Here is a 26,903-nt window from a genome sequence, read left to right as displayed (position 1 = left end):
CAGAGTTTGGCGTCACACTTCGACCGCCCCATTTCCGACGATGGAACCCATAGAAGCGACCTCGGCGGGGCAGAACGCTTCAGCCAGTTCCAGCAACGACACAGGCCCTACGAATACTCGGGTTGCCTCCCCACCACCCGAGATGAGCCTGATCGCTTTTCAAGGAGACTTTTGCTTCTCCTTTATGTTTTCTAACTTTGTCTGGCGAAGCTACGGAGCCCCTTGGCTTGATCAGGCTGCGGCAGGGAAACTCGGTCGTCTCTCTCTAGAGGCCACCAAGGCCCTCTCCCAGGCCAACTTTGGCAAGTCAAATCACCAGTCAGATATTGAACTCAAGGGAGTCATACAGTACGGAAAGTGTCTTGAGAGTTTGGCTCAAGAACTAGGGAGTAGCTGTGGGCGGGACCTGCTTGTGCCCATTCTTGTGCTGATGATGCATGCTGTGAGTTCCCTAGAGTGTGTTGAAATGATTTCAGACACTTATACTATTAGGCATCTCATGCGGATCAAACTGGCGCTGTATCTCATCTGAGAGGTCTTGCTAGGCTGTTACATATCTGTGGACCGGAGGCCTTTCAGCAGCAGCCTCTACTCAATGCCTTTGAGGCAGCACGAGCAACACTGGTAAGTAGGATCGGATTAACAAAAGTGCAATGCTAATTTTATCCCTACAGCTCGTTGCTAGCTTGTACGGAAAACAGCCTCTGTTTCTTGAAGAAGAGCGCTGGCGAAGTGTGCCCTTTGCTGCGAACGCTGCGTCCAAGACACCACAAAGCTATCTACTTGATATCCTCGTTGCTGTGCCAAGAATACTCCACGACCACGCCGTGTATGGGACCTCGGACGAGGCTCAACAGACTCCATATGGAGACCTTTTGAGAAGAACCGAGGCACTCCTTATTTCGCTTTATCGTTGGCGTTGGCAATGGCAGGCCCGCTCTGGTGATCAAGTGGAGGTTGATGCTGGTATCACTTCACAGCTTAATGGTCTAGCAGCCGAGGCTCTAGGTTCCATCGGCACTTCAAGGCAATCGGGACGCCTCAGGTTTGGCAAATTCACTCTTGCGACAGAGCTTATGCTCTACAACGCCACCCTGATGTGGCTGCTTGCGCTGCTGTGGAAGATGGACCCTCTTGGCGCGAGCCAACGTATCGAAACTTGCGCAACAACTGCCACACCCGCTGAAGCCTCTGTCAGATACTTAGGCTTCGAACCGCTTCGAAGACCAGGTGCTTCAGTCTCAGTTCGAGATCCCGCTATGGAGATCCTCCGCGCTTTCGAGTGGGTGACCCGCCATCACAGTCGATGCAAGGAGCCCACGTTCTTATACCTGTTCCCGGTTGGGATGGCACTGAGTGTCATAGGGACGGAGCCTGAGGTCAAGACTTGGGCTATCAGTCTGCTGAATAGAAGTCCCATTACGGCGAACTACGCTCAAGGGCAAAATCCGGCTGGGTTTGGCTTTTACATCACTCGCGAGGCACTTCATCCAGAGACGGTCGACGCAGAGTTGCAACTATTTTCGGAGCAGGACCTACAACAGCTTGCAATATGAGGTATTGAATTGGAAAGACGGGGGTTCAGAAGAAGGTCAAGTGAGGGGTACAATTCTCGATCAAGCCATGCTGGACATGGGTCGAGGTGCAAGGGCTACAGACTGGAAGCTGGTCTTGGTAAGCAGAGAGCCAAGACAGGGCTGAAGCCAAATAATCCATTTGCAGACAAACGATGCGCCTCTCGTGTGGTACAACGTCTGTTGAATTAGTAAGATGGCTTGATTACCAATCTCTCAGGCATCACCTCATCGTCCTACGAGATAAATAGAAGTTTCAAGGCTCTGAGTTCCTGCCCCACGTAGTCAAAGAGTATCACTGCACCCAAGTCTTGAATCTTCATCAACATCAACCATGGCGCCAACGTCCAACAAGTCCTTCATCTACAAGAAGATCCCGGACGTGTATCTGGTTCCCGGGGAGCACATCGTCGTCGAAGACCGGCCCTTGGATCTTGAATCTGCCCCGCTTGAGGGTGGCATCCTTGTCAAGGTCTTTTATTCCTCCCTAGACCCCTACATCCGTGATCGCACCCGCGATCCCTCCATCGAGGACTTTCTTCCGGCTCTCGATGTCGATACTCCAATTGTCAGCGCCATTGTTGGCCGTGTCATTCGGTCCGAGTCTGAGAAGTACCAAACCGGAGATCTCGTGATGGCCTTTTACGGCGACCATGTCGAGTATGCTCTCATCAAGGGAGATAAGCTCGAAGACGCCGGCTTGTGGAAGATCTCCAACCCCCATGAGCTAGACATTACGTACTTCCTAGGCGTGCTGGGAATGGCAGGTACCACAGCGTTCCAAGGCCTGTACAACATTGGTAAGCCCAAGAAGGGGGAGACCATATTTGTCAGCGCCGCAGCCGGGTCAGTTGGGCAGCTTGTTGGGCAACTCGCCAAGGCCGAAGGGCTGAAAGTCATTGGCTCGGCGGGAAGCCAAGCCAAGATTGACTTTGTGATCAATGAACTCGGCTTCGATGGGGCTTTCAACTACAAGACGGACGAACCTGGAGAGGCGCTGAAGAGACTGGCACCCGAGGGAATCGACATTTTTTGGGATGGTGTTGGTGGACCGCAGCTAGATGCTGCCTTGATGGCCCTGAAGCCATACGGACGCATTGTTTCATGCGGAACAGTAAGTACGATCGGTCCAGATTTTGGAATAGAGCTAACTGAACTCCAGATGGCTATGTATCACGACAAGCCCGAGGACTTGTACGGCGTTAAGAACCTTTGGGTGGTCCCCAACAAGTACCTCAAGATGGAAGGTTTCATCGTGGACCTCTCGATCGACAAGTACGAGGCCATGATCGAAAAGGTTGCGCCTCTGATCGCCTCTGGTCAGTTCAAGGTCCTCCAGGACATCACCGTCGGGATCGAGAATGCGCCCGAAGCTTTGGCAGGGATCTTTACGGGCAAGAACTTTGGAAAGGGTGTTCTCCAGATTGCGGAGCCTGGTGCATAGTGTGGAGCAGAATATAAGGCTTTTTCCTTTTTTCATTATTGTCTTTAATGAAGAGTCCGTAGAGGACCGTCAACCACAGCAGCAAAAGTTACAGCCATTAATACAAGATCACATTAAAACCCAATACCGTAAATAATGCCTTATTGCCTCAGTATATTAATGAAATATGTACCTCGCCCTTAGAGAAACGTATCAGATACGCACCAGTAATTTTACTAGCTGCGAGGCTGCGTGGATAACTGAACTAACTCCAGTAAGGCGTAGGGGAAGAGGATAGGGTTCTCATCCATGGAATAGCAGAGAGCAGTCAAGTTTCCGAGTCCTAATAACTCCTTGATCTCCATCCTCATCCCCAAGTGTTGCGCTGCGAATCTACAGCCCTGGTTCCGCAGGCGGGCTGGTCCTCGTGGTCCCCCACAATCAAGATTTGCCCGCCCAGCAAATATTATGTCTGAAGCGACACCGGTGCCTCTGGCGAAGTGATCTGCGGATTGTTACCAGCAATGAGTGGCGATGGCCCACGAATACCGAGAAGTACAGAGTCGCTCATGTTGTGTTGGATTTGCGCAAAGCCTCTAAAGTTAGAACCTTGGAACGTTATCCAAGTCAACCACAGCTGTCTGTCTTCTAGCTCAGTTATCCCATCAAGGGCCAAGCTTCAACAACTTTAAAAACAAAATAATCAACCACAACTTTGATGGAACATGAAATAGATGATAGCAACTAGGAAATATTTCCGCTATATTAATGGCACTAATGAATCTCACTAAGGCCATCCACCATTGACTTCAATCAGCTGCCCACTGATTGATGATGAACCGTCTCCCAAGAGGTACAAGATCACGTCCGCGATTTCTTCAGGTTCCGATAGGCTCTTGAAAGCACCTTTGTACGCTGCATTATGCGAGTCGTCTCCCGCCATCCCCTGTATCATTGGCGTATTCACAGCCCCCGGGGCCACCGCGTTGACCCTGAACGATTCAGGCCCCCATTCCTGGGCAAATGTGCGAGAAAGACCGAGCACGGCATGCTTGCTGGCAACGTACCCCGAAAGCCCATGGATACCCCTGACCGATGCCATGGACCCCAAGTTGACGATACTCGCCGGTCGATGCTCCTTGGACCCTGAAGTTTTCTCTCTCGATGCTTTGACAAATTTACGGAATTCTGTGTTCATGTTCCATGTTCCCATGACGTTGACGTCCCAAAGTAAGCGGAAGCTTTCGTCCGAGTTCGCAGAACCGTCTGTGGCGCGCAGGATGCCAGCACAGTTGACCAAGCCGCGGATCTCTGAGTTTTGGGGTGAGATTTTATCGAAAACGGACTTGACACTTGCTCGCGAAGAAACATCGACTTTTGAGAACGGGACTAGTTCCCCAGGAGTGTTTGAGTGGGTGGGTATTTCGGATAAATCGAGAGCATAGACCTTGGCTGATAGTTCAAGGAGCTTTTTGACGATTGCCTTCCCAATCCCGGATGCTCCCCCTGTAACGACGAAGGCCTGACCGACAAGGCTCATGGTAGAAGAGTGCAGAAGGTGACGGCGTAGAAAATAATAGGGTATCCTCGACAATAACAGTTTACTCCTGACGCATCTAAGAGTTGGGACATTGCAATATGTGTCATGAGAGGGGCCGCGAATTATATCATTTTGGCCGAAGTGGAAAGTTCCAAGAAGCCAAGACTCAGATGCTCTCAAGACCACGCATCCCACGCGTCCCGCGGGCGCGGTTCCCATCACAAACTAATTACTTCATGACGGAAATCGGGAGCTTCACCGATGGCACCGGCCATCTTGCTTTTAGTACTATGAGCTCTACGTCACTGGAGATTGGGGTTCATGACTGAATCATTGATATAGAACACATTTCCAAAGTTTAGCATGTCTACTTCTCAGGAGCGTTGCACAAGTGGAGATCTCACTGTGGAATTACGACAGCGTTAGTACGAGAAATTAGCTGCATGCAACTAATCTGTCCTGGGTGCGTTTGGGAAGCTTGGTAATAGCTAGATGACGTGCTCCACCACTTGAGCCGAGGGCCTCGGGAAATCCGCATGTCGTACGATGTCTGTTCTTGAATCATCAATGGCCTCTAGCATATTCTACGAACGTACTATAATGCCCCAGCTCGTAGAACCCGCGTATCACGCACGATGCCGTAAACGTACCCGGCCAGAGTGGGACACCAAACAACGGATCCCGCGGTCCCCGTCCTTGCAAGTGTTGGCATTGCCTTTGTCGTTGGATTTGGAGTAAAGTGCATAGTAAGAATAGCCGAATAAGGGGTTCGATGCCAGAACAAGAACATTATTAATGCTGTCCCTGCTAGTGCTATACGGGGTAGACGCGAGGTGTAGCGCGCGTTCCGCGGCTACAAAACCCTTAGCATCAACATTCACCACACATTTCATTCCGAGTAATTCCTAAATACCTCCACGTCAAGATAGCCAACGGTCAGAAAAATAGCTTCAGACGGCTGGAGCGGGGTCAGCTCGTTGAGCGCAAAATTTTCCCCCAGTTGCCTTGGCAGGCTATAAGAAACCCCGAGACCATTGAGACAGACGCCGGAAATCGCACCATGGTCGATGGCTGATTCGGCATTGTCCGCAGACCGGGCTGCCCATGCGTCTATGTAGTCCGAACCTCAAAAAGAAGAAGCCGCCAAGTGCACTATAGTATCGTGATGGTTTCGGTACGAAATTCACATGCCGTCTGAGCATGATTGTCCACAAACCCAAATCTCCCATCCCACTGACCTTCCCGAGAGTAATTCCCGTCCTCCAGTTTCTTCAAGACAAGGCCATAAGTTTTTGGAAATTCATCTTTTGATCTCACGTACTGAGACTCTCCAACAGCAAGAAAAAACGCGTCTTTGTGTGTTGAGAGCCATGTGTCAATGGAATCATCCCCATCCCACTCGAAATTCTCATCGGGCTTTAGTTCGAAATGATGTCCGAGAGCAGATGTACCATTTTCCCAACCGATTCTTGGGGGTAAATCTTCCTGAATAGTCTGGCAATCCGAAAATACTAATGCATCGACAGTGACTAGAGGCCCCGTCAAAGTCAGCGAGGCAGACTTGACTTGACCAAACGGATTATTGGGGTCGACTAGTTCCACTGACACATCCACCATCGTGGCCAGGTCCGTATTCTGCTCGCTCGGGATAAGGTCACCCCTTACGCGGCAATCCATGCTTGCCCAACTCCAAGATGGGGCCCGCCATGTCTGGGATCTTGTCATCCGCCCAATCGAAGAGGTATGCCAGAGGAGCCCCCAAGGCATGGTGTCACGAAAGATGCCGGCGCAGTAGTCACCCTTGAACCAAGACGCACATCTTCTGGCGACAGCCGCGAACGCAACGAGCTTGTCTGCGACAGGGAACGTGAGCTCACGGTCTGTGTACATATCGACAAAATCTCGGTAGAAGTCGAAAAGGTCGCCCTCTTCCCGGATGTTATACTCGGCGACAAAGTTGACGTCGAATCCTCGCCCTTGGGCATTGTCATTGCTGAAGGGGAGGTATTCCGTGATTGATCTTTTGAAGCCACATTCCCATGAAATGCGATCTGAGGAAAAGTACAAGGTTCTGGGTGAAAGGAGTCTCTCCTGAAAGATCCATGCTCTTTTCGTGAGGGGAGCCTCCTCTCGTGCCCAGGCGAAATCGTCTACAGTGTATACCTCGCAGAGATTTATCCCATCTGAACTAGCAATTAGCTTGGTCTAAGAGTGGACCAAGGTTGTGATTACCTGTACTCTTGAATTCAATTTCATTGGGGATAAACTGGGCATCGTGCCTCTGTTGTTTGAAAAAGGGTGTCCAGATACAGCAGTCTTGTAGATATTTGGGATCCCTTTCACGGAAGGCTCCCTCATGGGCACTCTCTGAAGCGTCAATGGCGATGTTGAGCTCGCAGTTGAGATAGACCTTGAACATTTCTTCTGACTGCAAGAGCCAGTCAGAGTGAGAGTCTTGTATGATGCAAAGAGAATCGATCCAGAGGTATGGGATGTCCAACCGACGGCAAGTGATTATGGCGTCGCGGAAGCTAGCAGGGAGCTTTTCCATTAGGATTTCTCTTTGGAACTGGCTCTCTTTGTCGGCTTTGAGCATCAAGAAGTCGGGATTCGGTCCCCAACAATGACTCAAAGCGGCGTAACCGCCTTCAAGTTGGGCGTCTTCTCGATTAACCAGGCGTGGTTGCTGATGAGGGGTTCCAACCTCGATGAGACGCCCGGGATGCCAATTTTTATGTTGCTGTCCGCATCGCTGTTCGCACTCATGATCGGCTTTGCAACTCTCCAGCCAGTGCTTAGCCAACTTGGCTACGTTCTCGTGACCCGTGCTATCCGGGATGTCTCTGAGAGGAGGGGGCTCGCTTCGAACCCTACAAGGGTCCGATTCCAGGTCGGCAGTGACCTGACTAAGAAATTCGTCGTATCCAGGCGGTGCGTTGGCGTCTGCTGAGGTATTAACATAGAATTGCCACTCTTTCGACTCAGTCACATCTTTGTGTGTAGTTCTGGAGCAGATCAAAATGAAGTAATGCATCTCAGTGCCAATGCTCCAACCGATGACGTATTCCAATGGTGATGTGAAGTCGTTGTCGGGTGTCAAGTGGACATGGAGGCACATCCTGCAGCCGTTCTTGGCAGCTGTGGCTAGACTTTGTTCGTCTGGATGGTGAGGGCCATTCAAGGTGCCCCTGAAGAAGATGGACATGCACACTGCACAAAGCATTGTAAGGACTTAGGCGGAGCTTAAAGCCAAGCGAGAGAAATGAAGACAGAGGTTGAGATGAATGGGCGAGCTTATGCTTATGTGCCTCAGCTGACAACGGATCCGGGTGGGGCGTTGAGGGGCCAAGAAGCATCCTTTAGCATGAGTATCACGACGTATCCAAGCGCAGAGTACTAGTCAATCTGTTAAACTTGAAAGATACAAAGGCAGAAAGTAAAACAGTAGGGACACATTTGAGATCTTCACATGGCGTTCTTTGGATAAGCGTCGGCCATATAATATAATATTACCTCTAATTCCCGGGTCCGGTACAAGAAAACTACTTGACGCTGGCTTTGGCTCAAAGTAACTCGCCTACCAAGCGCACCACTATCTCTTACTTCTATGATGATAGGCTTACGAAGAATGGTTCCAAAACCGGGACCAATGCATGCCCAACGCCACTGCATGATGCCCACCTGGCAGTCCGGAGCGGAAGCTGTGATACGGTACCTTAAGTTGACGTTAGAATATGTCTGAAAGCTTCCGCCATTGACGTCAGGTTTCAGCTTCGGGGCAATGTCGGCATTCTATCAGTGTATGCGAACAAACAAAGTGTGGAGTAGGAATGCTTAGATATATCCATGACGGCATCATGATGTCAACCGAGTGTGTTTACTCAAGTATAATCGTTGCCTTCTCTGCTCATTTCAATTTTCATAACTTTCATCTGCGAGGGCTTTCGAGTACTAGAATCTCTCATAAACGCAAAGTTGCAGTATAACTTACGCCGGACATCGTTTGTCAATAGCCGCACTGTCCATCGCCTACCTGACTCGTTCAAACACGCTACTACCATCATGGTGCATAACGTGAGGACGTACGTTCCTGAGGCATCTACCCATGTTCTTGCGTTGACTAATAATACAACAGAAACGAAGAGTTCAAGGAAGCCCTTGAGAAGTATGACATTGTCGTCGTCGACTTCTTCGCCACGTGGTGTGAGCCATGCAAAGCCATTGCTCCCGTCTATGCACAGTAAGCCAGACACTGATCCGAACGCTGTCTGCCAGACACTCACATTATCCCAGCTGCCACGAGTTGGACAAGTTCAAGGATTTTCGCTTCCTCAAGATCAATGTGGATGAACTGCCTGACCTGTGTAAGGAGTTGAAAGTGTCCTCCATGCCGACGTTCCAGCTGTACAAAAAGGGCGAAAAGATTGGTGAACTGCAGGGCGCTGATCGTGAAGGTCTGATTAAGCTACTAGAGAAGGGCCTGGAATAGTTTCTTGACACTGTCTAGGCGATCTTTTTCACCATGCCACCTTGAACATTGTCTGGTCTTTTGGATTGGCAACCCTTCTTATCGACCTAACTACTTCATGGTAGTGAATCTTATCACGGAGTCCAAGGGACGCGAACTTCTCCAGTTCGGAGGTCCTTCTGTTGAAGCTGCTGCTCCGGTGGACTGTCTATCGGTGTCCAAGGACATTGCACACTTGGAGTTGGCTCGAATAATTGGTCCTTTCCAGTAGATGAGATAAACAAGAATGGTAACAGCAAAGACGAGGCACGCGAGAATAGTGCCAGCGTACTCCAGGTGATACTTTCTTCCCACGTTCTCGGAAAGTGGCGTCGAGCACATGGCTACGATACCGGCCAGGAAATCTTAAGCGAAGCCATTTTCTCCCGTGGCTGAAGCAGAAGAGGGCCCATATGCTCGTCAACTGTGTTATAAAGGATACTTCCAAAGGGAAGAAGGACTTATTGGCAATCATATGATGGACTGTGGACAGATAGATACCAAAGTGGTAATGGCAATAAGACATGGAAAGACCATGGGTGCGATCCAGTGCGGCTAGAGTGGACCGAGAGAAGTCCAAACAAAGCCAAACAAACCGATAGTTTCGAACGATGCGTAATACAGCAGCCACTTAAAACGGTGCTCAGGGGTCAGAGCATCAACTCCCTTGGCCTTGGTAACGTGATGATCTCGAATGATACATGACACATAGAAGGGATGGGCAATGTGTAACCGATGTTGATGGGGATGAAAGTCCAGGCCTTTTCAAGGCTTCCAAAACCCCATTGGTCAAAGGCCTGGTTGAAACTACCTGGGAAGGTAAAAATGAGGGCATCAGAAAACCCTGAGAGAAGGCTGGTTTCCTATGTCTGGGGCCAAGGGTTTGAAAGAACCTGGTGGACCAACTATTGGCTCAGTCCTTTACAGTAAGCAGCTAGAAAGGACTCCCTTGACAAATCCATCGTGATACGTGCCCGCTCATCGAAATCATCTTTAAGGACTGGCATCATGGTTGGTACTAACGATGGGTCAATGGTGGAACAAATGACGGTGGCCGTGGAAACTGGACTTGACGACTCTGTTGTCGCCGGAAGTCCGATGTCTGTTGCACAAGAGTATTCTTACAGTAAATGACGTTTTTTATCCACATCTCACGCGAAAAGACTCTAATGCGCGTTTTATGCTTGTGGCAGTACCAACGGTCTCATCCATCCTCAGCGGGTTTCGAACAGGGTCAGGATTGCATACATTTTCACAACGTATCTGAGACGACGCTGTGCAATTGGAGGCCTCCAGATGGAAGAGCAGTCATTCGCTCAGGACACATTCATATCACATGACTAGATCGAGGCCTGCTGCGGCATTGGTGTACATCGATGGTCTTTCTTGTGACGAGAAGGCCCTAAGGGGCCTTGGCTCCCTCTCAGTACTTAGAAACGAGCTATTTGTGTGAGAATTGGATGGAAAATAGCTGCCTGGGCTTCGGCGGCTTGAATATAAGTTTTGATTCCCAAAAGCTGTCTGCCTTGGTGTCTCACTTAGCTTTTCACGGAGCATGAGAAAGTACCACTGATCTCACGTTCACTTTATCAACGACTAACTAGATTGCTTGACATCGTCTCTGTTTGACCATTGGCCACGATTGCTTCGACAAGAGGTTTAACGAAGAGGCATTGTTGTTCAATCACTTGCCTGTCATTTGCAGTCAACAAAAATTAGCTTTGCTTGATCCAACTTGTTGAGCCTGGAAGTGAAACCATCACATAAGAGCGCAGTTTCTAATACCGCAACCTGATATTTCAGTGAAAGGCGTGACATTTGTGCTACTTTCTCTACCACTGGCGCAGCAACGCCTCAGAAGTAGCAAGATGGTATCACCAACAAGGATAAGAGAAGGGGTCTGTCCTGCACAGTGTGGGCAGCACTCAGCCTGAACCTTGCCATTGACTCATTTGGATTCTCGTCAGCCTGATTTCTTGCATTCTTCAATACGTCCCCAGATTCACCCGTCTTTACCATTAGTTCATCTAAGCCACAAGTGTAGACCACGCTGCCTTTGTACGTCAGAAAGGAGCCACGTTACAGGCTGGCAAATCCGTGGGTTTTCCTTCAATTCTGCCAGACCCCGACTCTCCGTCATGGATGGGTTCATTTGTGCAATGATCTCTCCGAGTTTGTTTCTATCACCACAAAACATCTCGGCGATTCTCTCGGGGGCGGGTTTCCACAGAGGTTTCATCATCAAAACCTTCTTATTGGGCGACGCATGTGGTCAGTCATTAAAACTTTCATCTTTAGGAACTCGTGGCAGTGCAGTACGGAGACACAGAAGTCAGTTCTACTTCATCTACCAAACCGTATGAAAAATAGATACTCATCAAGCTAAGTGACCATGGGTAGGAGTGATTATCTTAAGGCATGGGAATGTTATCTGTGAATCCCAGGACTATCACTTCTCAACTCGAGTAGAAAAATGAGCTTTTTTATCTCCAACCTGGGTTATCAAAGAGAGCTTCAGTACTCTATTTGTCCTAATTTACCGGGAGTAGGAAGAGTGCGAACTCTACCTCCTAAAGTTTGAAAATTAAAATGATCATCCGACCATTTTCTTTCAACGGTCATGTATGCCTTTCAAACTCTCTTTGAGCCTTTGAACATTGTTGACTCCCAAGTTTGGCCATAAATTACCGGCCATTTCCTCTGTGTTCTTGGCTTCTTCCCTTTATCTCCAACTCGCCTTCGTTTCTTTGTCTGGATACAGCTCCTTTGCTATTCACACTCACATACGCTTAGTACTGCTCTTAAACGGCAAAAGCACATCGAACGTCTGGCAGCATCTGCATAACACCTTCTTCTCCTATCAGAGTACCTCTTCCGCCATCTTGGCCTCTACCTCTGAGCATACCTGTCAATATCTTCCTACTGCCTCTCGTCACCGGCATACCCGTTGCTGTTCTCCGCCAGCATAATTTTCGCCCCTTCATTCGAAATCTCTCTTTCTTTTTTCTTCATGAGCATGCTACCCGCCAGCCTAGCTGCGGAACTGGACATCACTCAAGAAGAGATGGCCTTTTCTGCAGAGGACATGTATTCTGTTTGTCCTGGTTGCACACGCGTCCGATTCGCAGCCGCAGTTGTCCGCAGCGCCATCGCCCACATTTCCAACATCTCGGTCGTGGAAGGACACGAGCTACAGAACGTCTGGTTCTGGATGCATCACCTGGACAAGGCCATGGACAGGGTTGAGGAACGGTTTGACGGCGACATAACACCGCCGGAGCTGGGATCCCCCAAACATAATGTTATGTGGGTTATCAACGTGTGCTTGAATACCTTGCGCTATATTCTCACAGCCTTGAATGCGTACGGCTACAGGTCACAGGCGGAAACACAGCATCACTTCTCAGTTTTTCGTCATCAGCTTGACAACATCATCACCATCATTGTGCGGATCGTCACAGCGCCAGTTCCGCTCATGGAGGCTAAGGATTGTCACGAGGGCATGGGATTGCCCAGTGACCCTTCATCGTCTCCCCAGCCATCGCAGGCAGGAGAGGGATTAGAGGGTGAGGAGTTGTCCGGGTCACCAGCATATACACCGGACTACGAACATTCACCGTCTACCGACACATTTCAGAGGCCAGAGGGACCAGAGACTATTCATTTTTCCTCACCACCTCGGCTGGAGTCCCACGATGAAACATGGACGTTTAGAATGGTCCAAACATCTTCTTGCAACGGCCCTTCTAAGGGCTAGGCTTTGAGGACGATGGCAACATGACTACCTCACCCTTGGTTTCCAGTAAAAGGTTATGGCCACAAAGGGAATGTTGGTTGTCGCGTGGTGGGCAGATGCTTTACGGGGATGATACCCAGTGATTGGCGACAGCGATATACAATGGCGTCTGGGCGTGAGTCAAAGGTTGCGGACATTGCATCATTGGCGGCTGTTTTTACAAGTTTTTAGAAGGTCTTTGGATTAGCTAGTGTAATGATTTCAATGGCATTGTGAAACATGTCCTTACCTACCTATGATATAGTGTTTTCCTTGTGACTTGATGCTAGAGTCATGAGAGCTCTTTATGTGCCATTAGAAGCTTCAGGGTTAATGTTTCTAGACTTTGACCAAAAGACTTTTGACAACTTCTCTCCTTTGTCTTACCTTACTATTGGGATTATTCGTTGCTGACGGCAATGAATCGTGTAATAACTATGATTTCTGATAGAATGGGCAGTAAATATCGGATAGACGTCGCTATTTCGCGTCCGAAAATTACCTCTTTAGCAATGCGTTCTTATTCCCGTTGCTTTTCCAAGCTCGGCAGTCGCGGCTGTTGACTGACACGTCGTATTGCTTCCCGTCTTGATCCGGCAGTTAGCTGTTGTGTTGGTTAAGACCTGCATTCGCATGCCGCGTCCCCCTGGCTCCGGTTAAACCGGATTAATACACCTTGCTTGTATGCTCGTTTTATGAAACAGGGACCTGTGATCGTATGGTTGAAAGGCAAAGATGACTTGACAGCGCGGTCGTGCTATTTAAAACACCCATCTATCAGAGCATGCAGCCAACGCGTTATGTCAAATAAGCTTAACAGACCAATATCGACGCCATGTCTCAAAATTAGTGCCCAGTAGAGCGTGTGCATTTGTCATTGACGTGGCGACTCGACCTCGTGATGCATGGCTGCGGCCGGCGGGTGGACCCCCATGTTTCTAGTAGCATGACAGCTGTACAACATCTTGAAACCCTGCCTATTAATAGAAGGGCATGGCAAGGATGTTTTACTATTATGTTGGTCGTGTGTTGGTTGAGTGCCGTGTTGGCCGAACGTTGGTTTCAAGATGTTTGAGATGGAGGAGTGTCCACCGAGAATCATGCATGGACTCTTCTCGAAAACCGGTTGTTGAGTGGCAAAGACAAAAAAACCGTGCATATTCACTCGAGGTTTGGGACAGTGGTTGAGGGTCAAGAATTTGAGGGCGTATTATTTGACGGGGAGCCAAGAAGCCGTGGGTATATTATTTGATGCTTTACAATTTATACAAGTAAATGGATCTTCATGTCCATTTTGACACCGTAAATAGTCTCCTCCCACAGTGTCTATGATGTATATGCTGATACAGTTTACGCTTACGCATTGGCATTGGCAACGACAAAGTCAAGAATGGTCAGGTTGGGACCACTCCAGTGCTTTCTAGCACGGGCGAACCACAGGCCAACAGCAATGACCAGGACGGCAACCATGACGGGGCCGCAGTAGTTCATGTTCTCGGCGGTGACGGGAATCGTCGAGGGGAAGGGGAGGAAGATGATGACATAGAGGGTGTAGATGAGGGCGAACGAGTTGACGTAGATACCGTACGCGCCGAGGTTCCACTCGCCCACCTTGATGGTGTTGCCGCTGAAGCGGACGTAGAGCATGCTGCTGATGGCGATGGCGTAGGAGATGTAGAGGGCCATGGAGGAGAGGGAGGTAATGGCACCGAAGGCAACGTAGGAGGAGCTGCCAATGTTGAGGAGGTTGAGAGCGCAGACGAGGAAGACGGTGAAGATGATGGATCGAGTAGGCACTCGGTGGTTAGGGCTGACGTAGGCGAAGTAGGCGGGCATACCACCGTCACGAGCCCAAGCCCAGGTCAGTCGAGACACGGAAGCAATGTTGGCCAGGTTGACACTGAAGGAGATGACAAACAGGCCAGTGATCATGGCAGTGGTGGCCTTCTCGGAGCCGGTGACGGACATGATGATGGCGAGGATAGGGCTGGCCTCGTTGAGCATGTCCTCGACGGAGCCCATAGCAGAGATGAGGACATTGACCATGACGAAGCCGAGGACACCGTTCATGAAGATGGACCAGAACATGGCGCGAGGGACAGCCGACTTGGCTTTTCGGGTCTCCTCACTCATGTGGATGGCACTGTCGAAGCCTGGGGTTGTTAGATACGGCAACAACAAGTAGACGAAGGAAACTTACCAGTGAAACTCCAGACACAGGTGAGCATGCCGAGGTTCCAGGCGACGTAGGTGTTCTCCCAGCCAGACGAGATGTTTCGCGACAGCCAGAAGGACGAGGGGTTGCGAGGGCCCATGACGACAAGCACAACGACAAAGATGACGAAAAGGCAGACGTGGAGGACACCGGCGACAAGCTCAATCCAGGGAATCAGCTTGAAGGCGTAGATGTTCAAGAATCCGTGGACAAGGCACATAGCGATGACCAGGACAGAGGTGTGCCATCCACCGGCAACGTAATTGGGGTGGTTGAGGGCAATCATGGACTCGAGCAGGATGATGGTGACATTGGCGATGGCGGCAAGCAGAGAGACGTAACCAAACCATGTGGCCCATCCTTGAACCCATGTCGCGAATCTCTTGACGGATGAGGGGGCGAGGTGATATGTCCAATGGTACTGCGCACCAGCAACTTTGCGGCACATTAGCATGTTAAATCCGTAAAGGGCAAAGGGTATACGCACCAGGCTGGATCGAGGCCATCTCTCCCAGGGAAGCAGCCTGGGCGATGGCGCCGAAAAAGACGATGATGAAGCTAAAGAGGAAGGTCTGGGGGCCGCCATTGAAGAGGGCAAAGTACATGTTTCTGCGCGGTCAGCATCACGATCAACACCAAAAGACGTGGGAGACATACGAGCACATGCCCTCCCATAGTGCCATGTAAGTCAGGGAAAAGGCAAACAGCTGCGAAAAGGAAAAGACCTTGCGCGTCCGAGTCTGGTTGTAGACCGAGTTGTTGTCGTTCTCGGTCGTGACGCCATGATCGACCGTGACAGGAGCCTTGTTGGCCTGCCCGAGCTCGAGGCTCTCGTTTCTAGAGGCGACAGACATGATTTAATTTGTGAGGCCGGTGCAGGAACCAACAGTTCGCATGGGGGTGAAGGGAAGGGGGAGGGGGAAATCAATGTGAGGGAACGAGTGAAGATGTATGGAAGATCTGGGGCACTTTATTAAAAAAGAAAGATGACGGGCAGCCAAGCAGCAAGTAAGCAGAACTGACAAGCCAAGGGGGCGTGTGTGTGAGAGAACGTCCCAGGACCGGGAATTCTACGGCTGTAGGACTTGTCTTGGGTTGCCACAAGCGATGTGACTTCGTTTCGAGCCCACCACCAGCAGCTGAAATCGATGTTACGGCCGGGTCTAGCTTGGCAAATCCCGGTGACTGACGGAGGAAATAACCACGCCTAGACCAGCCCCAGGGAAGGGGGAAAACAAAGGGCGAAAGAAGAAGGGGGAGGGGCGCTTCGCCCCGTCGCGGAATGCAACGACTTTGTTCTTGGGTCTTACCGGGCACAGACAACATCCTCCGATTGGCAAGGATCAGGGGTGACTGTCCCCTCTTTGCTGCAGAAAGACTAGGCATGGGTAGCCTCAGTGTTGGACCGCATCACTAGCTTCGAAAGGACCGGTCCGGGGGTAGGTTGAAAAAGTGGATGACAAAGTCAAGAGAGGGCTTGCAGGCGTGGAAACGACAATGTCAGGGTTGGTCGAGTCGTCCTCGAGGTGCGTTACGCCCCCTACCTAGTTATGGAGACGACCATGGGCCTCGAAAGATGCACCTCGTGGAACCCTCCAGGGATTCATGTCACCTGAAATCAGGCACAGGTGGGCAGAAGCCACGCAGAAGCAATACAGCACCGCACACAACCTTTTTCGTCCAAGTGTGGGAAGAAATCATGCAACCGAACTAGGCGTCGAGGCCTTCCTCTTCACCTTCACTTTTCTTCTCTCATGCTCAGCTAGGGGGGGTTTAGTTTAGTGAGTGACAGGGCAAGCCTCAAACAAACAAGTGCAAGCTTTGACAACCTTACCGGCAGACGATGGATGCGCCCGAGGCGACTTCGACTGCCGCTGAGTGATGTGATGCGTGCGCCCCCATTCTTTTTCTCTTTCGCCTCCAGCCTCTCACTTTGCTCGCACGCCTTGCTCATCTCTCGCCCGCTTTGCCGTGCCTGCTGATGCATGCGGTCCGACCTGGTCACGATTTCACAACCAAAGAAAAAAAGCTCGGTCCCTTCAAATGTTAAAGGCCAACGGGCCCCCATCCCCCCTCCCATAGATCGAGCTGAGCTGCTGCTAAAAAGGATCGTCGCTCTCTGACGGCTACACGATCCTACGCAAGACACGTCGTTCAGAGCAAAGCCTACCCCAGGGCCTTGCTTGCTTGCCAACGATGGCCCTCGACTCGGATCAGTCTCCGCCCTTCTACCCGCTCACAAAGGACAACCATGGGGCTCTCGTCGTCGTCACGGCCATCATCTTCTTCATCTATGCCCTCCTCGGCATCGTGGGCAAGCTCATCATCCGTCTCAACATCACGTCCATGAAGGATTTTGACCTGCTGCTCCTGGGATCCGCCGCCATCTACTTTTGCCAGACAGCCTGCGTCGTCGCCGCCTGCAACCACGGACTGGGAGAGCATCGCAAACACGTGTCGGATGAGGATTTTGCAAGTTTCAGCAAGGTTGGTTTCTTTGTGGAGTTTTTTTTTTTTTAACTCCCCGCTGCTTCAGGTTGTTAACGTCAGTGGAAACAGTTGATCTATGCCGCCCGAATACTCGCATTGCTCGTCGATGCAACGACAAAGATATCGTTATGCCTTCTCATCAGGCAGATCAGCAACATCGGAGGCTTGAACCTCGCCAACCTGATATTAGCCGGCGTTGTAGTCGCATACACTGTGGCAGGTATCTTTGCGACAGCCTTCCAATGTCCTCTTCCTGAACCATGGGAGTCGCAAAGCAACGACCAGTGCCCCAGCCAAGGCCCTATCTTCATCTTCAACGGCATCATGAACATCTTGACCGATCTTGCGCTGTGTGCTCTTCCCGTGGCCATGATGTGGGACGTCCAGACTTCGCTTAGGCGTAAGCTTATCGTCATGGCTCTCTTCGGCAGCCGTCTCATGTTTGTCTCCCCATGCCGTCGTATCGTATCGGTCGATGCAATGCTAACGAACGATGCTACAGTGTCCCCATCGTGACGATCCCCGCCCTGTCGCAGGCGAGCTACCTCTTTGGCGACTCTGACGATGCAACATGGAAGGCTGTTTCTACCATGATCTGGACGCAAATATCTCTCGGTCTTTCGGTGCTTACAGTCTGCATTCCCAGTTTGAAGGGTGTCATCGACAGTTTGTTAGGCCACACAGCTGTCGCCACCATCGGAGCCCCATACGAGCTCAAGGACAGCGGCAACGGTACAGGTCTTGAGATGACCGCCATGGGAGAGTCAGGCGGCTCGAGGGGCAACACCAACAAGTCCACCACCAGACAGGGCAGCCACGCCTTGAGCAGTGCCTTGAGGATGGGGTCAAGAGCAAGGGGAAACGAACAACCGACATGGCGGAGAGACGTGACAGCGCAGATTGACACAAAAGCAGAGATTGGCAGCGAAAGCGTGCGCAAGCTGACAGAGGGTGTGTTGGTGCACACAGATTTCGAGATGCAGTACGACGAAAGAGGAACATCAGAGGCCTCGCGGGCGGATTCAAGAGGGTCGTACGAAGCTAGATACAACATGTAGATACATAATTAACTCAATCACGAGCATTCACATTCATGCACCTTCAACGGTCGTCCCGAGGTTCTGGTAATGTGGCAGACGGCAATGGCTTCAACTTTTGCTAGAGCCAACACATCTTGAAGCCACCCACACACGTCGTCAGCCATGGCGCCGACATGACAGCGGCACAGCACGATAGGGTTTTCGCTAAAGACAAAAAGTAACCCCACGCTCTGGATCAATAGCCCCCCGGTCCGCCTTGTCTGGCATTGCTTCTGGCTATTATCTAGCCCGGCACCAGGCGGCCTCTATTGCTATCCGGCCCGTCAGACTTGAGGCAAAGAGGCAAAGTGAAGCGGGCTTCAACCGCAGTTTTTTTTTCTCTCTTCCTCTTGTCCTCTGAAGCTCAGGCCATTCAGGGGCACTAGCAAGCCATGGCACGCCATCGTCTTGAATCGCGGCGCCGAACTAAGATGGATGCTACCCACTTGGTGTGCAACGGAAGAGGGAGGGGGTCTCAGGCTGGACGGGCCGCACCCTGGGCGATCCCTTGGAATCGAGCCACTTGGGAGCGGGAGGGAGGGTGTGAGTGGAGGATCGTCGCGGCACTCGCGGAGACATTGTCAAAGCCGAGTCGTCGGTCGTGATGGGTAGAGTGAGAAAGAGACCCTTGTATCCCTGAACCCCCTCCGCGTTATTTCTTTTGGTTGCTGTTTTTTCCTTTTTATTCCCCTCTTTGCTCACCATCCTTATCTGAGCAAATCCTGCGAGAATGGTACGAGTTCTAGAACCCCTCAACCCTGACGGGCCAGCCAGAATGCGCGTAGCAGTCTTCTTTGCGGAGTCGGACTCTTCGCCTGCAGAACCACACTTTCGGCGAACTGGCAGATCCCTGGTCGATTCTCGGGACCGGACCCAGGCGAGGGCATCTCTTTGGTGATGGTTCGCGTGGCAGCTTCCCAGAATCAGTCGTTTGTTAACGTTATTGCTGTTGGTTCAGGGTTGGTTGGCTCAACTCTACCGGAATCATTCCATGTTGGTCGTTGCTTTTGCCCTTCGTTTGCGTTTCCCTTCAGGGTCAAGCCTGTCCCAAGGTCATATCTGTAGGCACATCTCTCCTCTCGTCCATGCTCGTGACGCAGCAGCCATCAGTATGCATCGTGCATCTTTCCACCATGGACGACGTCGACGACGACAGCACTCATTGTGAGGCAAGCCCCTTGCTGCCCTCAAACGACAACGACGCCTCGAGATGGCCCATTCGCAGCCGGTGGACCGAGCTGTCGCTTATCTCGCGATATTCGTTGCCCCTCGTGGCAACATACCTGCTCCAATATTCCTTCAGCGTCATCACCACGTCCGCGGCGGGTCATCTGGGTCAGGATGATCTCGCCGCTGCAGCAATCGGCGTCACCACTATGAACATCTGTGGTCTGGCATTCTTTGAGGGCATGGCTACGGCTTTGGATACTCTTTGTGCCCAGGCATACGGCGCTGGGAACAAGCTGGGTGTTGGGCTTCATGTCCAGCGGATGCTCCTCCTCATGGCCCTCGCCACCATCCCAGTGGGCGCCCTCTGGCTGAGTTCTCCGGCGCTCCTGTCACTCGTTCTGAAGCAGGAGAATCTGGCAGTAAAAGCGGGCTCGTTCCTGCGCGTCAGCTTGATCGGCCTGCCGGGCTACGCGTCCTTCGAGGCAGGCAAGAGGTTCTTGCAGTCCCAGGGGGACTTTGACACGGGAATGCTCATCCTCGTCGTGTGTGCCCCCGTCAACGCGCTCCTGGCCTGGCTCTTTGCGTTCTGTCTCGGCATGGGCCTAGAGGGCGCGGCTCTCGGCGCCGCCCTAGCCAACGACCTCCGTCCGGTGCTTTTGCTCCTGTGCATCGCCTTCAAGAGGTCCTCTCACCAGTGTTGGCCCGGGCTCTCGTGTCGCGCGTTTCGCGGCTGGGGCCCCATGGTTCGACTGTCGGCCGCTGGATCAGCAGTGACCCTTGCAGAGTGGGCAGCGTTCGAGGTTCTAACGTTTAGCACGTCCTACCTGAGCACCATGCACCTCGGTGCACAGACGATCTTGACTACCACGTCGGTTGTAATGTGGCATATTCCTTTTTCCTTTAGCGTCGGTGTCAGTACCAGAATCGGCCATCTCATTGGAGCAGGCCTAGTGTCTGCTGCTAGGAGGGTGGCCGTCTTATACTCGATGCTTTTTGTGGGAATTGGACTCATGGATGCCATTGTTCTTTTCTCTTTGAGGAACTACATACCCTACGTCTACTCGGCAGATCCTGAAATCCGCGACCTGGTCTCGAGAACCATGCTCTCGGTCGCCTGTTTCCAGGTGTTTGACGCCGCCATCTGCGGATGCAACGGTGTACTCCGCGGCCTAGCAAGAACCTCATTCGCCGCCTGGGTAGTCTTCTTTGTCAACTATCTAGGCGCCGTGCCTCTTGCCATGTGGCTCGAACTGGGTCCTGCGGGCATGGGTTTGGACGGCGTGTGGACAGGCCTGGGGACAGGGCTTGTCGTTATTGCTTGCACAGAAGTGACTTACATGATCAGCATTGATTGGCGGAGGTGTGTCGATAATGTCAAATATAGAGAAGAATAATAGAAAGCCGCCTGGCTAATATCAAGTCGATCAATACAACCCCCTTGAATCGCCTGCACTGACAGTTGTTTCGAGATTCTTGGAGAGCACTCACGGGCCTCCGGAAACAAAACCACATATATCCGGTCGGCCAACGCGCTTAAGCGCCTAACTGATTGAGGCTCTGACCGTTGAGAGTGCCTGGCTCGTTCATGGTCGCCACCCATGTCGTGTCATTTCGTTGGAAGGACAACAGCTACCCATACATCGTGCTCAAACGTCTTTTCAGCTTCCACAAATCAGATAACATATAACGTGCAAAACCCCTTTTTCATGCTTCAACCACGTGCAGGGATCTCACACGATATTTCTCGCTTGCTAGTAATGAGTCAAATCTCAATTCAAGCCTTCAGCTGTCGTCTGCGCATCCTTCCGGCCTTGGCGCGCATTACTCCAGATCTTATCACGGCTTTTATTTCCTCTCATGCACTTACCCCTTGATATGGAGCGCAAAGACCAAATGAGGCCAATGATGACCTTGCTGTTGCCTTCTCGGCATGGTGGGGCGTGGTCTTGTCGGCAAATCTAGACGACATATCGGAACAGGGGAGGAATCCTCCGAACCTTGAGGGCGGAATGCCACGTTTGGGCCAATGATACTGCTAGTCTGGACCTTTCATATCGTCGTACCTGGATGGCACTTTCAACGGCCGTGATCGCTCCGAGCCAAGACTAAGCGACGCGACGCCAACTAACGTTAGTTCCTGTTAGGAGCCATAGTTCCCGCGTTATTGAGCTAACTAGTGTTCTTTCCGAGAAGCGAGCACACACGTAAGGATTTGTAATGATAAGCTGCATCACCCAAGAGCTCACGTTAGCGGGGAAGAGCAGGGGAAAAGTGAGACCTCGTAATTCTGCCTAATATGGCCAAGACTCAGTCGTTGACGGGAACATATGACATGCCAGCTTACCTGGGTACTCAGTTATTTGGCACACATGCTTATCATAAAGGCTAGACAAATAATTGGAAGAGGTTGAATGAAACCCCGAGATTACCTTGCAGTGTTTTCATGTACTATAAGACTGCCATTAAGCATATTCGCGAAGCTATATACGGGTTTGTTAAGAAGAGCTAACCTTGCTTTGCCCACAATGGCATGTCACACATGAGGTTGGTCTGCCAAATAACCATCCACATTTTAATAATCACCGAGACGCAGGTTGAAATGCATGCGTGGTGGCCAAGATCCCGCAGGTTCGGGTCAAATTGTGTATGGTTGGGGGAGACCAATGAGATACGTTAACCACAAATTCCAACCAAACGGCGCCGGCAACAACAACGATAAACCAAGGCCTTTCTGACTGTACATGCCACCTTGCAGAGAGTGGGTTAGTACCGGGTAAATTGTCAAGGCCCATCGCTCATATCAGCCTTGCTCGGGTCTTCCCATTCTCAGTTAGCCAGCCATCCTTACCCTAGAACTAGGAAGTAGTCTGCATCGGACTTTAGGGAGGTAGATCCGAGAGCCAACCCCAATTAGAATAAGGAGGATTCCGTCCTTCCCAACTGGCCACACTACGCCGGTATGGGATACCGCAAGTCAAGGCGGCTGCGATGGCTTGAGGGGTTTAGAGGCACCTGAGGTAGACATTACGCTCTTAATGTGGGCAAAGGTACTTGATGGTAGATTAAAGATCACACCTGGGATGAATCCTCCAATGGACTCACGTAGAAACGGCGTCGAGTAAAACCTGGGCTTGCCATTGACTAGAGACTCTTAGATGACCATAACGCTATAACAGACCATCTAAATGGGAATGTAATTATAGCACACGGGAAAAAGGCATAGAAGGTGGTCATGCGGTAGCTGTAGTGATTCTTTGTGAGTCTCAAATCGTTCAGCGTGTTGCAGGGTCGGGCTTGATTGATGTTGTCCGGCTTGAGCTGAAGGGCGAATCGTTTGAGGGCACACGTTATCTTGGTCGGGTGAGCATCCTCTCGTCTTCTGGGTCCCAAACAGCACTCGGATCAGGGCAACGACGAGCTTCATACTCATTATAGGTTTTTGCAGCTCTGATGGTCCTTTCGTCGTGTACAATTCAGGCCCATATTTCTGATCAGGCTCTTGTTCGGAATGCAATACACTGCTAGGTTTACGCCCTTTGCTCAGAGCCTGAAAAACTCGGTGGAGTTGACGTACCAGGCATGATTTGTCTACAGCAGTTCGCAGGAATATGAAGAACTACATGAAAAGCAAAACTGTTTCATGTCTTGTACTACACATCATCGACGCCACTTTAACTGGGTTCTTTTGACAACGAATGGGGTTTTCGGTTTGCTATTCGAACACACGGCTTGGCGCAATTGACTAGCATCGTATTTCTTTTGATGATATTGTTCCGAGTCCCGATTCGCTTGGATTCTTATTCTCCATTGAGTAAAACATCTCCGAAGGCAAGGTGTTGAATCCTAACTTGTGGGAGGGTGGAGACGCTATGACAACATGGAAGCCGTGCACGGCGTTTGACAGGCAGCCCACGACTTGAAGGATCGCCGGGTAGCATCACTAGTGGTTTAGATCCTGTGAACCGAAACTCTGTTAGATGCCTAGGTAGGAAAAGTGAAGGCAGGGCAAGTAGGTCTGGCATCCCTATATGGGTACGTTACGAAGTAAAGAGTGGTTCCAAACGCTGCAAATTTTACCACGAGATCCAAATTATTAGCCTAGATCTCGCGAATACGCGGACCTTCTTCCAGATTGCGCATCTCCCGTCTCCAGAGACAAGTATCATCCCGGCTCCTACGGCAAGCACTTAGCCGGGGAACCGGGTTCAAGGGAGCAAGCGCTCCGCTTCCAATCTCACATTGATACACTCATCTCGTAACGAGATTCCTGAAATTAAGTGGCTCAAGCTTCGAGAAAAGTTCACACCATCGATGGTGCGACTGCTGACGGCCCTAGAAGTTGAGCAGGCCTTGGCAGAGCCCAATTATGGGCCCTCGGAAGAGTTCTCGGGAGTTTGCTCAGGCTGGCACTGATCGTTATAAGGTTTCTCAATTTGTCCGTGCCTTTCGAGCCTGGGCTCTACTTGCTGCCAGGATCACTAGCTTATGGCAATACAGGCCATTACCCAGGTGTATCACCAAGAACGATGGAGTTCGATATTCCTACCCCCCATGCATCTATCACATCAGAATCACTATAAATTCTTGACCTGGGTATAGAAATCTGGGGTAAGTTGAGAAGGATTTGCGTATCATTCCCCAGCTAGGATTGGCAACTTCTATCTTGGTCTACTGAACTCCGTTGAGGGCAATGCAAGCGAGTACAAAGGAGACTCCATAGATTGCCAAACTCAACGTTAAAATTAACACGCCAAAATATATAACGAGCATTACCAAAGACCATCTTAGGAAAATGGTGACTATGGGAAACAAAACGGAGTGCCGGCGCAGTGCAGTCAACACGCCTCCTATCACCTGCCAGGGCACTTAGCGGAACTGGGACAGGAATAGGACCCAAGGAAAGTGATCCGAAAGGAAGAAAAGAACAGGTGGCAAGATAGGATTCTCCTCAAGCCATCCCCAATCAGATTTGTCATCTTCGAAACTGGGCTCAGGTTGATAGAAACACCTTTCCAAGGCCAGCTGCGTGGTCAGACAGCCAAACCGCCAATGACCTATGTATGATGGCTTGTGAAGGTACCGGACGTGTTTATTGCAGTTTCCACACCGTCTGGAGCTGCATGGGGAGCATTCTATTCGTGTTAAAGAAGCTTCTCCCGGATTGGGCTCTTACTGTTGTAGTACCTCATCCGCAGAGAGCTTGAACAGCCAGGTCAGGCTGATCGCAGCTCACCAAGGTTAACTAGCCCGAGTTAGTGAATTCTTAACTGGACTAAAAAACATACCGCGTGCCCGGATCTTGGTATAATGAGTGCACACGACTCTTGAATGTCAAGGTCGTCGAGCGCCTCTTCCCTCCAATACTCCTATTCTTGGTAGTCAATCTCCCACTGTCTCTTCCTTTCGTCCCGAGTCTCCCACTTCCTTGCTCTCTTGAAAATTGTCTCTTGCCTCCTCCATTGTTTTTTCACAGGGTTACCTCTGCGATCTAAACGTCGCAGTTGTTAGTTCACCAAGTTCATTGTCTGCTGCAGCTGGCTAACCCGAGTATTCTAGTCAGTTGTGGCTTCTTGAATTGTCCCTGTCTCTTGTTCAAAGAGTTTGTTGATTTCTGCTTGACGAGCCGCTTCTTGGGCTCTCAGCTGTCTCCAATATTCAAGCTCTCGGTATCTGCAGGCCACCCAGGTTCTCAGGAAAAGGAAAAATAGCTGCAGGTAGTGCCAGAACTTGATAAACAATCGTTCAAGATCAGAACTTGGTTGGTTCCCCAGGACTTGAAACACTGTCGTGTCGCGGATGCTTCGACCTTTGGCGAGTTCCTTCTGTACCTTGAGTTGCCTATGTTGCTTGAGACACATCTTTGAAAGTAACTCCAGGTATCTCTCCTGTCATTCGGGACGCCAGTGTACTTGTCTCCCAGACCTTTCATCTCGCAGGAAACTTTAGCGACGTCGACTATATATATTTCGCGTCCTCGGCCCTCTTCTTGAGAGCCCTTTGTTCCGGGAAGGGGTCCCAAGCACAAGACTTTCGTAGAATTCCGTGCCACAGAGCTCTTGTAGTACCCATAATTGAGCCATGATAGTTCCTTGAGCGCAAGTATCGCTAATCCGGTGAAAATATACTATACCGGGCAGGAATTTCCTCTCGCTGTGGCAAAAGCGCTTTTCCTAGCACCTGTGACGCCCAATCCTGCGACAGAGACAAACTGATCGCTCATGGTGACGAGTTTTTTCTTACTGATGGATGACAGGCATTCAGGCTGGATCAAGTTCTGCCAGAAACTCCTCGGGGCGTATGTGCATATGCGTTTGCCCCCTCATTTCAAGCTGACCGGATGGCTGCTGCTGAGATCAATAGTTCAAATCACTCTGCATTAGACCGATAAATACGAGAAAAAGTGCAGCAATCCAGGCTGGTTCAACCCAGCCGAAACGCCAAGTAAGTTGAGAACGCCACTATTCAGTGTAACATTGGCGAGTTGTTAGAGGGGTCTACAGGCGCTGGTTGGTCTTCTCACTGGGCGTCTGCAAGCCATTTCACACTCGTCATGGTGGTTCAGCTGGCCACTCGTCCACCGGCACGAATGCCCTGTCAGGTCACACTGAGCGGCTAGGGTGAATCAAGCAGATATTCCCAGCCGGAGGCTAGCCTCCATGCTGTGAATAATGGATTATCTCTCGTGGTCTATTGGCTATTCTAATGCACACACACTAGCTTAAGTCATAACTCTTCACGAACATACATGTTGTCGTCTTGGCAAAGATTTGGGAACCTCCGGGTCAGTCGCGACCGCGGGGACGAGGCAATCAACCTGAATCTTTCTCAATCAGCAGATCTAGAGCAGTTTCGAGCGACTGTAGATAATAAAGCGGAGGGTGGAGTGCCATCTTGCGTCAATGGAGACGAGCCAATGCCAAAAGGAAAGGCGGAGCCGGATGCAGCAGCAAAGGTTGCTGTTCAAGAAGACATCAAGCATATGCACATGTGTCCCAATTAATATCTTTTAACACATGCAGGGCAAAATCTATACTCGCTATCATGGGGCGGACGGAAACCGGGAACAGCACCTTCATGAGACTCCTGACCGGCAGCGACGTCAAGATCGGCCATAACTTCTATGCCTGAAG

At 50.8% G+C, this 26,903-nt stretch overlaps 6 protein-coding genes across 6 annotated transcripts; 5 read left to right on the top strand and 1 right to left on the bottom strand.

Annotated features, from left to right (window-relative positions):
- Positions 1–40: 40 nt before the first annotated feature.
- On the top strand, positions 41–1,556 carry LRP88_01874 (uncharacterized protein; the record flags this gene model as incomplete). Its single annotated transcript, XM_083238547.1, has 3 exons — positions 41–442; positions 493–624; positions 675–1,556. 3 exons carry the CDS (start codon positions 41–43, stop codon positions 1,554–1,556), a joined length of 1,416 nt encoding a protein of 471 aa, XP_083105655.1.
- Positions 1,557–1,908: 352 nt separating this feature from the next.
- LRP88_01873 (MDR family NADP-dependent oxidoreductase) lies at positions 1,909–3,018 on the top strand (the record flags this gene model as incomplete). The annotated part of the gene is made up of 2 exons (XM_083238546.1): positions 1,909–2,688; positions 2,737–3,018. The coding sequence occupies 2 exons, from the start codon at positions 1,909–1,911 to the stop codon at positions 3,016–3,018; spliced, it is 1,062 nt and encodes a 353-aa protein (XP_083105654.1).
- A 5,581-nt stretch (positions 3,019–8,599) lies between these two features.
- On the top strand, positions 8,600–9,026 carry LRP88_01872 (thioredoxin-like protein; the record flags this gene model as incomplete). Its single annotated transcript, XM_083238545.1, has 3 exons — positions 8,600–8,619; positions 8,673–8,777; positions 8,831–9,026. The coding sequence occupies 3 exons, from the start codon at positions 8,600–8,602 to the stop codon at positions 9,024–9,026; spliced, it is 321 nt and encodes a 106-aa protein (XP_083105653.1).
- A 5,149-nt stretch (positions 9,027–14,175) lies between these two features.
- LRP88_01871 (amino acid/polyamine transporter I) lies at positions 14,176–15,888 on the bottom strand (the record flags this gene model as incomplete). The annotated part of the gene is made up of 4 exons (XM_083238544.1): positions 14,176–14,972; positions 15,020–15,469; positions 15,522–15,643; positions 15,692–15,888. 4 exons carry the CDS (start codon positions 15,886–15,888, stop codon positions 14,176–14,178), a joined length of 1,566 nt encoding a protein of 521 aa, XP_083105652.1.
- A 1,342-nt stretch (positions 15,889–17,230) lies between these two features.
- LRP88_01870 (uncharacterized protein) lies at positions 17,231–18,582 on the top strand (the record flags this gene model as incomplete). Its single annotated transcript, XM_083238543.1, has 3 exons — positions 17,231–17,521; positions 17,594–17,964; positions 18,027–18,582. The coding sequence occupies 3 exons, from the start codon at positions 17,231–17,233 to the stop codon at positions 18,580–18,582; spliced, it is 1,218 nt and encodes a 405-aa protein (XP_083105651.1).
- A 1,154-nt stretch (positions 18,583–19,736) lies between these two features.
- LRP88_01869 (mate-domain-containing protein) lies at positions 19,737–21,167 on the top strand (the record flags this gene model as incomplete). The annotated part of the gene is made up of 1 exon (XM_083238542.1): positions 19,737–21,167. The coding sequence occupies one exon, from the start codon at positions 19,737–19,739 to the stop codon at positions 21,165–21,167; it is 1,431 nt and encodes a 476-aa protein (XP_083105650.1).
- Between the last annotated feature and the right edge of the window lie 5,736 nt (positions 21,168–26,903).

This window comes from Fusarium phalaenopsidis (genome assembly GCF_050370095.1).
Source record: "Fusarium phalaenopsidis strain FUZ10S chromosome Unknown contig_32282, whole genome shotgun sequence".
Taxonomy (NCBI): Eukaryota; Fungi; Ascomycota; class Sordariomycetes; order Hypocreales; family Nectriaceae; genus Fusarium; species Fusarium phalaenopsidis.
Note: the sequence above shows the minus strand (reverse complement) of the source record. Positions and strands in the feature narration are given on the sequence as shown.